The sequence below is a fragment of the Dendrobates tinctorius genome, unplaced genomic scaffold (genome assembly GCF_039654945.1).
Source record: "Dendrobates tinctorius isolate UK_male_01 unplaced genomic scaffold, ASM3965494v1 ptg000107l, whole genome shotgun sequence".
In the NCBI taxonomy this organism is placed as follows: Eukaryota; Metazoa; Chordata; class Amphibia; order Anura; family Dendrobatidae; genus Dendrobates; species Dendrobates tinctorius.
In genome coordinates this window covers 9,817,592-9,831,047 of record NW_027361775.1, presented here as the reverse complement: position 1 = coordinate 9,831,047, position 13,456 = coordinate 9,817,592, and the positions used below count along the sequence as shown (strand labels likewise).

The window sequence follows — 13,456 nt, the reverse complement described above, 5'->3', positions numbered from 1 at the left end:
CCTGCTGATAAAACAGATAGGAAACTGCACTAAACCCATTAAGTAACACATCACTGGAATCACAGTGTCTGTCTCTATATTATGCTGCTCTCTGATGGGGTACAAAAAAACCTGGTGATAGATTCTCTTTAAGTTGTCTGTGAAAAATATTGGAGATATAATTCCATGTCAATCATTTCTATCCTATTTGGAATGGGATTATAGAAAAACCCCTTCAGTGTGAAGCTTAACATGTGTCAGGTGTGGTGGGTCCCCCGGGTCTTACTTTCCTAGGTAACTATGTGATACTATGTATTCCTATGATGCATTTATAATTGGCACACTTATGTTCACTACCAGAGCACAATATTATGTTTTCTTATTATAGCTAAGCATTTAAGGATTGATTTGTAAGGATTACTATATATATATATTTCCGGGTGTACCCACCTATATTTTTTGTACTTGTAGTTGTTGTCTTATTATTGTTTAATATACATCTTTTATATGCATTTTTTCTAATAAAAATTATTTTAAATTAGTATATGTCTACTTGTAAAGCTTTCTTTTGGGTGTTATATATAATTTAACAATGAGCAGCTCTTTTATCTCGATCGACGAATCCACATGTCCATTTGTTAGTTTAACCCCTTAGTGATGGAGCCAATTTGCAGCTTAATGACCAGACAAATTTTTATAATTCTGACCACTGTCACTTTGAGGTTCTAACTCTGGAACTCTTTAACAGATCTCTCTGATTCTGAGATTGTTTTTTTTTCTTTGTGACATATTGTACTTCATGTTAGTGGTAAAATTTCTTCGATATGACTTGCGTTTATTTATGAAAAAAATGGAAACATGGCGAAAATTTTTTAAATTATGAAATTTTCAAACTTTTAATTTCTATGCCCTTAATCAGAGAGATATGTCACACAAAATATACTTAATAAATAACATTTCTCACATGTCTACTTTACATCAGCACAATTTTGGAAACAAATTTTTTTTTGTTAGGAAGTTATAAGGGTTAAAAGTTGACCAGCGATTTCTAATTTTTACAACAAAATTTACACAACCATTTTTTTTGGGACTACCTCACATTTGAAGTCGCTTTGATGGGTCAGTATGACAGAAAATACCCAAAAGTGACACCATTCTAAAAACTGCACCCCTCAAGGTGCTCAAAACCACATTAAAGAAGTTTATTTACCCTTTACGTGCTTCACAGGAACTGAAGCAATGTGGAAGGAAAAAATTAACATTTTAACTTTTTTTTTTACAAACATTTTACTTCAGAACCAATTTTTTTTATTTTCACAAGGTAAAAAGAGAAAATGAACCACAAAATTTCTTGTGCAATTTCTCCTGAAAACGCTGATACCCCATATGTGGGGGTAAACCATTATTTGGGTGCACAGCAGACCTCGGAAGGGAAGGAGCGCCCTTTGACTTTTTCAATACAGAGTTGGCTGGAATTGCGATTGGACGCCATGTCGCATTTGGAGAGCCCCTGATGTGCCTAAACAGTGGAAGCCCCCCACAAGTCACACCATTTTGGAAACTAGACCCCTTAAGGAACTTATCTAGATGTGTGGTGAGAACTTTGAACCCCCAAGTGCTTCACAGAAGTTTAAAACGCAGAGCCGTGAAAATGAAAAACGTTTTTTTTTCCACCAAAATTATTTTTAGCCCCCAATTTTTTATTTTCCCAAGGGTAACAAGAGAAATTAGACCCCCATATTTGTTGTGCAATTTGTCCTGAGTCCGCTGCTACCCCTTATGTTGAACCACTGCATTTTTTTAACGCAAAATTGGCTGGAATCAATGATGACGCCATGTTGCGTTTGGAGACCAAAATGAACCAATAGGGAAAATCTTCCTATTGTTGCCGGGTGCCGGCCGGCAGATCTCAGCGGGCGCACTGCGCATGCGCCTGCCATTTTCTTCCCGGAAGAAGATGGCGACGCCCATTGGGGGAAGCAGGAGGGCCATGGAGCACCAGGAGGTACCAGGGAGGAATCGGGGACCATATTTCTCTCTCCTCTGATGTGCATCACATCAGAGGAGAGAGAAATTAAATGGAAATGCGGTTGCTGTTATACGGTTAATAACGGCGATCACAAAACTGAGGTCAGTAAAAGCCGACACGAATCTTGTTCTCTGGGGTCTCCGCTACCCCCGGCAGACGGGACCCCAGAGAAATCCGACTCTGGGGGGTGCTATACTCTTTTTCCACAGCGCCGTTAATTAACGGCCCTGTGGTTTAAGTACCCTTAACTACCACCGGTAAAAGGCGTATCTGAGGTCATTAAGGGGTTAAGGTTCCATGCTTCCGGTGTTGATTTCTGGCCCGATATAGCGCTGTTAACAGAACAGGCGTATATTGAATGAGAAACTGGTGGCAGTCATTCCGGGCCGACTCGGCGCTTTTAAACTGTGACTAGTGAAAGGGGCCTCTGAGCCTGTCAGGGTTGTGGGTGAGTTGGTGCAACGTCAGTGACTGCGTTGGTCGCATCTTCTCACTCCCTGTGCCAAGCTGACATTACATGTCCCAGGGGGTGCGGAACGTCATGTCGGTACCTTCCGAACCATCTTAATTGATGCACAATATCTTTTTACTTCATGCTTTTTACTATTGTGGTACTTTTATTTACATTGGTTGCTGTTTATACACACAAACTGGACACAAGCAATGGATATTGAAAACTTTCTCAATTAATGTAAGCAAGTGTAGACATTTTGCTGGATAAAGTTGGGGTAAGCGTTTTAAATGATTGTATAAAGAGTGATCTAAGCAAAACAGATTCTGATGCTTGATAATATTCATTTTTCTCCCTTTAGGTCTTTTTTTTTTTTTTAAATGAATACAGTCATTGTATATTAAAGCTTGCTAAAAAGTCATTAGCTTCTGTATTTATTTGTGTGGCTTATCTGCGTAATGTTCGGTAGTTGCTGCCTAAGAACCAGTTCTGTCTGTGCTCTGTCAGTCATCCATGCTGCTAAAATACACAACAGTAAAATGATAACTTTCCTAAAGCATAAACTCTGAACCTGGATTGGATCAATCAGCAGACACTCATGTATTCATAACACTGAGTATCCCAGTTGAGCATCACTTCAATATTAATCATTTCAATGACTTTAAAGAGCAAAATAAACAGTGTGAAGATGGTGAGACTTGAGGTGCCACTGAGGGAAAAAACAGAAGGCGATGTATGACATAACAGCCGTGCTCCACTCTCTGATCTAGACGACACCGTAGAAGCCAAATAATATCTTGGACTGTATTTTACAACATGTCATTGATATTAAATAGTGATATTAAAGGCTTCTGAGGTTTATATTAAGTGCTTGTTCACACGGAGTGTTTTTTCCTCAGGAGAAAACACAGCGTTTTACAGTACCAGCAAAGTGAATGAGATTTCTAAAATCTCGTGCACGTTCTAAGGTAGCGCTTATTGTTAGTTTTGGGGAACACTTAATTTAATAGGGTCAGGCACAGGTTTTTTCACATAAACAGTCCATTTTGGTTAATTTATGCATCATAAACTGCTGTAAGCCATGCTACACTTCACAGGCTTAACACATAGTCCATAACATTTACAGGTTATGGCTTTTCCTTGCAGTCCCTAAGCACGCTGGACCAGTGACCATGGGCGACCGCACGCCAAACAGTTCATTAATGTTCATAGAACTTCACAAGCACCAACAGTTATTTCCCCCAGTCCGGGGTTACCTCTTAGGAGCTCCTGCTCTGCATGCTGACTCCTGTCAGTACTCTCTCTCAGTGAAGCTGCCAAACTGGGATTACCGTCCCGGACAACGCCTCACCAGGCCACCTGACAGTCCAAATCCACAGACGGAAAGTAGCTCCCACAATGCAGTGCCGTCACTAACACACGTGACCCGTCTGTGCTATTCAGGACATCCGTCCCCACTTTGGAACTGTCCAACACACAGGCCTCACCAGGTGCTATTCAGGGATCCAACGCTCCCAGGGTCTCCCAGCACACCGGCCACCAGGTTCAGGGCCTCAGCGGGTGCTATTCAGGACGTCCGTCCCCTCCTGAGACTGTCCAACACTCACGCCTCACCAGGTCCAAAGTCGCAGCACGTGCTCCAGGGATCCGATTCTTCTCCCAGAATCTCCCAACACTGACCCTCCAGGACCTTGCACCCTGAACTGTTCAGGTACACACTCTCTCCCCATGTGACCAGACCTCAGGCACATTATATGGTACATAACCACACCCACAGGTGAGGTATGGATCACTTGGTCATGACCTCACTACAGGTTCTATTCCATACTCAGCCACACACATACAGGCTTTACATTGGGGGTTCAGACACAAGCCCCTGGGTGGGTTTGTAGGTGACTGGTTCCACCCATCTCACCAAGTCACCTGGAAGCTTCCCTGATACACAGTAACAAATCCTCAGCAGTATATCTGCTGATCAATACATGTTCCAGCTTTCATCACAAGGCACCTTTCCTTGTGATGCATATCGGCCATTTACATTCCTGCCGCTCACCATTTCCCCATCACAATAAAGGAAACGCCTGCATGCATGTCCTGGGAAGCCCATACAGTGCCCCCTAGCTGTCACAGGGGTCACTGCATCACAACATACTGCTTATTTTTTTTCCTAGCAGATTTGGACCAGTGTTTCTTTTTCCCAATCTGTTGCATATTAACTTTTTGCAGCGTTTTTTCTCTCATTGAAATTATTTTGGGGAAACAATCATCAATATATGTGAACATTTTACTCAGCGTTTTTCTTGCAAACACTGCTTTTTGCTGCTGGTAACTGCTTCCGGCCAAACCCAGTTTTAACCTCCCTGACCAAGCTAAATTTGACATTTCAGGTTGTATGGCTTTGGAACGCTTTTTGCTGTACAAGTACTTCTGATATTTTGTTTTTTTCATGATAGTAGGGTGCATCTGTAGTGGTAAGTTTAGGTTCATATGATTCCGTTTGTTTATAAAAAAAAATCTGAAATTGACCACTTTTGACAATTTTTTTTAATTAGCCATTTTTTAACTTTGGATTTTTCTACCTTTTAAAATGGCCATATGTATGAAATGGTGATCCCCATCATAACATGCGCTGTGAATGTATGACGCAGGTCGGAAGCCCGTGCACGGAACGGACTTGGATCATCCCATACGAGGCTGGTATTGTGGCTGTGTTACAGGCAGTATCTTCCTCCAACAATCGCAGGTGGTGCACACCTGTTAGATACTGCTGTCAAACTGACAGTGACGTTAACAGCGCTCCGGCATGAAGGGCATTCTATGTGCCCATCAGCACACCCGTGACATGGTTGCAAATGGATTGCTATGACAGCCAGGCATCAGTTGAAAATCTCCGTGTGTGTCCTTACAGAGTTCCCTTGAAACCTAGCCTGTGGCAAAGGAGATTTTTAATATATGTAGCAATACTGTGATATTGCTGTTTATAGTACAAGCGATCAGATGATCGCATGTTCAAGTCTCCTAAGAGGACTAACAATTACAGTGAAAAGTAAACGAAAAATGTTTTAGAAAAAATGTAATGAAAGAAAAAAGATAAATTCAAATCATCCTCCTTTTCCCACATTAACCCCTTAAGGACCAAGCCATTTTGTACAATAATGACCAGGCCTCATTTTATAAATCTGACCAGTGTCGCTTTATGAGGTAATAACTCTAGAATGCGTTAATGGATCCCACTGATTCTGAGATCGTTTTCTAGAGACTTATTGTACTTTGTTAGTGGTAGCAAATTGTTCGATGTAACGTGCATTTACTTGTAAAAATATTGGAAATTTGGCAAAAATTTTGCAATTTTCAAACTTTTAATTCTCATTCCCTTAAACCAGCGTTATGTTACCCAAAATAGTTAGTAACATTTCCAACCTGTCAACTTTACATAAAAACAATTTTTGAAACATAATTTTTTTTTCCTTAGGAAGTTAGAAGGGCTAGAATTTGACCAGCAGTTTCTCATTTTCCAACAAAATTGACAAAACCATTTTTTTAGGGACTACATTACATGTGAAGTGATATTGGGGGGCTATGTGACAGAAAATACCTAAAATAGGGGAGGAACGAAAGGTTGATGGTAACATTTGCTTGCATTATGCTGTTCAGCCATCACTATACTAAACAGGGTATTCATATAACACTACATGAATTGATCACCATCCAGTATATGTACAAGTACACAGGGCAATTAAGTGCAGGAAAGATGTGTGAACAGGTGCTATGAGGGTTCTGATTTTGAAGAAAATGGGAGATACGTAGATAAGTCAGGTGAGGCGATAGGCCCAGTCTTTCAGAGGTTACGGGGATATAACCCTGCTTTTGTTATCAGTTTTCCAGTTCCGGTTAGGAACTTGCAGCTCTCTGGCGCCCCTTCTCAGGTCAATCAGGGAACTAGACCTAAGTTAAGTAGTCGCTGGAAAGGCTGCCTTGTCGCATACTGGCTATCGGGCACTCTGCAGTGAGGGCAGTAAGTATACCACCAGTCCCAGGCAGGAGATACACACATAAACATCTGATCCGTCACTGCCAGTGTTGCTCAATACCACCAAAATGCTTCACTGCCACCAGTTCCTCGTTTAATACTAAAACCTATATGGGGTCAGGAACGAACCCAAAAGGTAGCGTGTCTAGGCACGGAGTACGTGTCTGTTCGATATTAGAGCAAGGAGAACAAAACTAGTACATTTATATGTTTACTCCAGAAAATATAGGCAGTGTTTACAAAAAATACGAAAGATATTACAAAAGGAGACAAAATACAGTATGTACAACAGTTACAAATAAAAGAGATTAAAGTAAGAGACTTACTACATCTCAATCACTGATATGACGTGGGGAGGGCCTTCCCAAGGAAGAAATGGTTCAGCAGCACAGCGTCGTAGGTGGTCCTCCTGGCGTCTGACACGACCCCCAATGAGCGTTTCAGCTTTATGCTTTTCCCTTGCTGACCTCAATTGGTGGGCTGGGTTAGAGGACATACGTCCCTTTTTAAAAGTTATTAAAACTCCTGACTTTACATATCTTTTGCTGGGGGCCTCCTAGAGTGATGCTAGGGGCATTACATGGTCCCTTGCATCGAGGCCATCATTCTGAAACCAAATATGACACGTCTGTATGTTACTGGGGGGCACTGTTTTCTCAGTTTCTGATGTCCGTATCCGCTGCAAAATGCGGCTGGGCGTAGCGCTAATTATACCAATTTGGGAAATGTATTTCTCCTGACACTGGCATTATAATGTGTTAATAAATTCAACATGGAATAGACAAAGGGAACCTTGATTAGGAAAAAACTGACATAACTGGCCCTATGCAGTAAGTGACCACGTCTAAAGAAATGCGTTTCTAGGCCACGCTCAAAACCATGGGTATTGGGAATTTATTGAATTGTCCTGGTTAGTGCATTCCAAAGAATTTTCGCAGAACTTCAGAAATCAGTGGGAGGTTCGGATTATTGAGGATGTTAGTTTTAGATCATTAGCAGAACACAGGGCACTGGCGGGTAGGGAGGTAAACTGAGACCAGAGAGAGGAGATATAGGGTGGTGCTGAATCATGGAGCGCTTTGTGGGTGAGAGTGATAAGTTTATATTGAACTCTGTAGCGGATGGGCAACCAGTGCAATGACTGGCACAGGGTAGAGGCATTGTTGTAGCAGTTGGAAAGGAATATGATCCTGGCTGCTGCATTCAGGATGGATTCGGGAGAAGAGAATTTAGCAAGAGGAAGACCGATTAGTAGAGAGTTGCAAGAGTCCAGACAAGAATGAATAATCTCAACAGTAAGAGTCAAAGGTTAGAAAAGGTTGAATTCTAGAAATGCTTTTAAGGTGTATACGACATGAGCGAGTGAGTGATCAGATGTGGGGGAATGATGGAGACATCTGAATCAAATGTAACCCCAAGACAGTCTCTGGGGAGTAATGGTAGAACCACACATGGAAATGGCAATATCAGGCTTAGACACAAAGAAAAAACACAGTATGACGAACGTGCAAAAATACTCTGCTGTAAAAAAAATATATATATAACAGTAGACAGCAAGTGCTAGTAAAAAGATGACAAAAACAGGGTATTTAGTTGATACGTTTTTTTGCAAAAAATGTGTACTAAGACACACCACCAACGTCAAGGTATACCCATCTCGGAGCATTCCTATCTAATGTATTTAAAACCTGATCATGTGAACAGTACCTATATGGGCAGGATTTAGAAAGGCAGTGCCTGATGTGGGCACGCTGTGCAAGACGGCCCTTATGTGCATATCTCACAAGAGAGGACCGGTAATACTTCAGGGGGTAAGTATATCCCTATTTTTTATTTTTTTATTAATTTTAGCATTCTATCTTTTACTATTGATGCTGAATAGGCAGCATCAATAGTAAAAAGTTAGTCACACTTGTCAAGCAGTATGCTTGACAAGTGTGACCAACCTGTCAATCACTTTTCCAAGTAAAGCTTCAAATTGCTTGGAAAACCGCTGGTGTTCTGCAAGCTAAAAACGCTTGTATTTTGCGGGAAAATGCATTCGAATTCCGCATGCGTTTTACATGCGGCGGGGAGTTGCGGAAATGCTGCGGACAATTCCACAGAATTTCTGCAAAGTGGGCATGTAGCCTAAAGGGAAGAGGAGCCAGCAAAAGAGTGATGGAGCGGTCAGAGAAGTAGGAGGAGAACCAAGAGAAAGCAGTATCGTAGAGACCAATAGAACGGAGCATTGTGAAGAGGAGCTGGTGAAAGACAGTGTCGAATGCTGCAGAGAGATCCATGAGAATTAGCATGGAATACTGACCATTAGATTTAGCTGTTAGTAGATCATTAGAGACTTTTGTAAGGGCAGTTTCAGTAGAGTGTAAGGGGCGGAACCCAGATTGAAAAGTGTCAAGAAAAGAGTGATCTGAGAGATAATGGATTAGACAGGTGTGAACCCAGAGTTGAGAGATGAAGGGAAGATTGAAGACAGGTCTGTAGTTAGGAGCGCAGTTCTGGTCGAGGGATGGTTTTTAAAGTAATGGATGTATGCTGGCTTGTTTAAATAAGGAAGGAAATATGCCAGATGAGAGTTCTTAAATATTTTAGTTACATGAATGGTGGCAACCATGGAAAGGGACACTAGGAGATGTGAGGGAATAGGGTCACTGGTGCAGGTAGTAGAGTGAGAAGATGCAAGGAACCTGGTCACTTCATCTTCCGTGACCAGCTCAAAGACAAAAAGTGAGGTAGATGCATTGCGGGAGGAAAGAGAATGCATATTAGGGGATTGGGAGAAAATTTCCTGCTGGATATTGTCAATTTTTTCTTTTAAATAATTGGAGAAATCAGCGCTGGTGTTGGGGACCTGCACTTTTGGATTGAGGAGAGAATGAATAGTATCAGAGTCTTTTAGGAATGTTGGATAGTGCAGTGATAAGGGTATTGAAGTAGTTTTGTGGGGAGAGGTGAAGGGCAGAGTTATAGGTTTTAAGCATAAACTTCTAATGGAAAAAATGTTCTGCATGACTGACTGGATTTTCTCCACAGATTTTAGTAGTAAAAATATAAGCGGGCTTCTAAAGCTGCAAGACTCTATGCTCATAACTTGGTCTTGGATTGCCATGGCAATTATCAGGACCACACAATCACAATATTGGGGTTAAAGAGAGCCTCCATGCTCATTTAAACATTTAGATGGCGCTGTCGCTGCTTTTTTCTGCTTTGAAAATATAGTGACATATATTTGATATCTCCATAATTGTACTGACCTGAGAATCATGTTGCCAGAATATTTTTAGTGCACAATGAACACTATGAAAATAGAACCCTAATTGCAGTTTTTTCACAATGTCACCCTATTTATTTTTTTTCTATTTCTTCAGTACATTTAATGTTAAATGAATGGTATTATTAAAACTTACAATTGTCTAAAAAAACAATCTCTTGTATGGCTATATTAATAGAACAAGTAATTTCTCTTGAAAGGAGAGCAAAAAAGCAAAAGCGCCTAACCATGCCTGTTTTTTTTTCTCTTGCCTGTTTTGGTTTGAGAAGACAAATGTTGCAAATATGGCACAATTTTAGTTGCAACTTTTTAACCTGTACAATTTCCGCCCATAATAAATGTGGACCATGTGAGTTCTGTTTTTTCCCGATAGTAGCCACTTTGAGGGCATATTCCTTTACATCTAATTCTGCCAAATGATGGTGAATGGGGTTAAAACCAACAATTAGATTGCTGTGTTCTTTTTACAATAATGTTAAAACCATTACAAGATGATTGCATGACTTCGTGTGCATCCCATCATTAATCTCTGACATCAAGATGTTTTCTTTCCTAATGACAGCTGGATTGTTTATTTTGCTGTGCCACAAATTAAGCAGCAACAGCGGACTTGCAGGGTTTCACATGCTTTTTAAAGCTGGGCATAAATCAGTGACAATTGGTGCTAATTCGTTCCAAAGCATAGAAATGTGCTAGATCTCCCATGACCTGAGTAACTATTTCCAAGCAAAATGTACTCTGCTTAATTGGCTACTATAAAAACGGATTTTAGAACTTGATGAACATGTTGAAATACTCGTATCACCATATTTTTGCTTTTCTCAAAGATGCCATCTAAAATGTATTTTATTTTTTTACTGCACCTCCTCTCCTCTCTTTCAATCAAGCTTTCTGGTATGTCTATGAAAACTATGAAAGTTATAATAGCATTGTGTACTACAAAAGATCGTTGATCATTTTTAAGCAGCACTGATAGGACTAGAGCCACAGACTAAAGAACTGTTGGACTCTGGTTTAGTTAAGTCTTAGGCCTCATTAAGACATCAGGGTTTTTAAAAAATGGTACAGTTTTTCACTTATGGATGAATAAATTACAAAGCTTCTATCCTCTGAAATGTTAAACATGGACAGCTCACGGATTGCACACAGATATTATCCATGTGCTGTACATGTTTTTCATCAACACATTGACTTGCTTTGTCAGTTTTCATCCATGCTACTAGAAAAATAACGGACATGTCTCTATGATTTTTGCATGGATACTCGGTCCAGGAAAAAGCACATACATAAGAATAGCACCATAGATTTAAATTGTGTACATGTGAAAAATACTGATAGAACACATATAGTTAGGTCCATATATATTTGGACAGAGACAACATTTTTCTAATTTTGGTTCTAATTTTAGACAAACAATTCAGATGCAGTTGAGGTTCAGACTTTCACCTTTCATTTGAGGGTATCCTCATTAAAATTAGATGAAGGGTTTAGGAGTTTCAGCTCCTTAACATGTGCCACCCTGTTTTTAAAGGGACCAAAAGTAATTGGACAATTGACTCCAAGGCTATTTCATGGACAGGTGTGGGCAATCTCTTCGTTGTGTCATTCTCAATTAAGCAGATAAAAGGCCTGGCGTTGATTTGAGGTGTGGTGCTTGCATTTGGAAGGTTTTGCTGTGAAGGAAACATGGCGGTCAAAGGAGCTCTCCATGCAGGTGAAACAAGCCATCCTTAAGCTGCAAAAAGGACTGGAAAAGCATCAAAAAGGAGGAAACACAGTGTCTGGTGATGTCCATGAGTTCAAGACTTCAGGCAGTCATTGCCAACAAAGGGTTTTCAACCAAGTACTAGAAATGAACATTTTATTTACAATTATTTAATCTGTCCAATTACTTTTGGTCCCTTTAAAAACAGGGTGGCACATGTTAAGGAGCTGAAACTCCTAAACCCTTCATCCAATTTTAATGTGGATACGCTCAAATGAAAGCTGAAAGTCTGAACTTCAACTGCATCTGAATTGTTTTGTTTAAAATTCATTGTGGTAATGTCTAGGACCAAAATTAGAAAAATGTTTTCTCTGTCCAAATATATATGGAGCTAACAATACGTGAAACACGGCCATCTGAATGAGTTCTTTCTAGTGATGAGCGCAAGTGCTCATTACTCGAGTTTGCCAAGGGTGCTCGACTACGCACTCAGTAGGCACGGAGTAGCGCGAGTGCTCGAGTGAGAGGTTAGCGTCCTAGCAGCCGCATGTTTCGCCGTTAGATCACCAAAAACTGTGCGGGGATTGCCCGTGTTTGTCAGGCAATCCACATGTTTTATGGCTGTCGAACAGCCTCGAAACATGCGGCCACGAGGACTCAAACATGTCACTCGAGCATCCACGATACTCGGAGCATACAAGCGCACCCTAGGCAAACTCGAGTTACAAGCACTTGTGCTCATCACTAGTCTTTACAGACTCTCTGGCTTAAAGCACCTTTATAGATGTCTTAAAGCACTCACATTTTTAAATGGCTATAACCTGAAAAAAACACTTGTGTAACTGTTATTAAATACATTAACTCATGGCTCTTTTTATTAAATATTAAGGTGCTGTGGTCTCTAGAACGTGGGCACTGGATTCCAGAGGAACCCTACGAGCTGTCTGATCATTTTCCTGGAGCTCCTGTAAGTTTTCAATTTTATTTACCAAGCATTTTTGTCCAAGTGATTTGCTTCTGATATTCAGTACAATAAGCAGTTCTAGAAGATGATGCAAATCTGAAATTCACACTACTAGTCAACAATTTGGTGTATCTAAACAATTAAAATTCCAAAGCCCTATCTCCTAATGCTGGTATTCTAACTGGAGATGAGCAACTTTTTCAATATTCAGTTCGGATTGCGATCACTGTATTTGCAATATTCGCCAAACGCCATTTGGGTGAAAGGGAGAAGAGATGAGCGAATATGTTTAGAAACTATCATCAAACACAAATTCAGCACGAATAGGGCACCAATGTGTTACGAATATGGCAAATTCGACAATCGTTTTCCGAACAAACTCGCTCATCTCTAATTGGAACCCCCTGTTCTTTGCATTTCTATTCCACAGTCAGTACAAAGAAGTGTAGGAAAATGGAGAAAGAGTGGTGGTCCTTTTAAAGTATGATTCTCTCAGCACAAAATGACTGTTCAAACCAAGCTTGGGTGCTCAATGCATCCATAGTATGGCCAAGTATTTAAAGGGAATCTATCACTCCTTTTTCGCCTTTTAGCTGCCGGCATAGACATTGGGGGCTTAGCTACAGCATTCTGTAATGCTGTAGATAAGCCTCCAATGTAACCTGAAAGAGAAAAACACATTATGTTATACTCACCGAGGTGGGCGGTCCGGTACGATGGGTGTCACCGTCCCGTCCGGCGCCTCCCTTCTTCATGCGGTGACGTCCTCTTCTCCCATCCTGTAATGGCTCCGGCGAGAGCGCACTGCTCTGCCCTGTTGAGGGCAGAGCAGAGTCCTGCAGTGCGCAGGCGTCGGGAGAGGTCTGGCGCCTGCGCACTGCAGAATTCTGCTCTGCTCTCAACAGGGCAGAGCAATGCGCTCGCGTCAGAGCCATTACAGGATGGGAGAAGAGGACATCATCGCATGAAGAAGGGAGGCGCCGGACTGGACGGCGACACCCATCGGACCGGACCGCCCACCTCGGTG

General features: G+C 41.1%; 1 protein-coding gene across 3 annotated transcripts in view; it reads left to right on the top strand.

Annotated features, from left to right (window-relative positions):
• Positions 1 to 13,456, top strand: part of MCPH1 (microcephalin 1) — a 461,844-nt gene that overhangs the window by 160,856 nt on the left and 287,532 nt on the right. For all 3 annotated transcript variants that reach the window (XM_073589174.1, XM_073589176.1, XM_073589175.1), the window contains exon 12: positions 12,355 to 12,432. In XM_073589174.1, the coding sequence (XP_073445275.1) occupies positions 12,355 to 12,432 (78 nt within the window). The remainder of the gene's footprint in view (positions 1 to 12,354; positions 12,433 to 13,456) is intronic.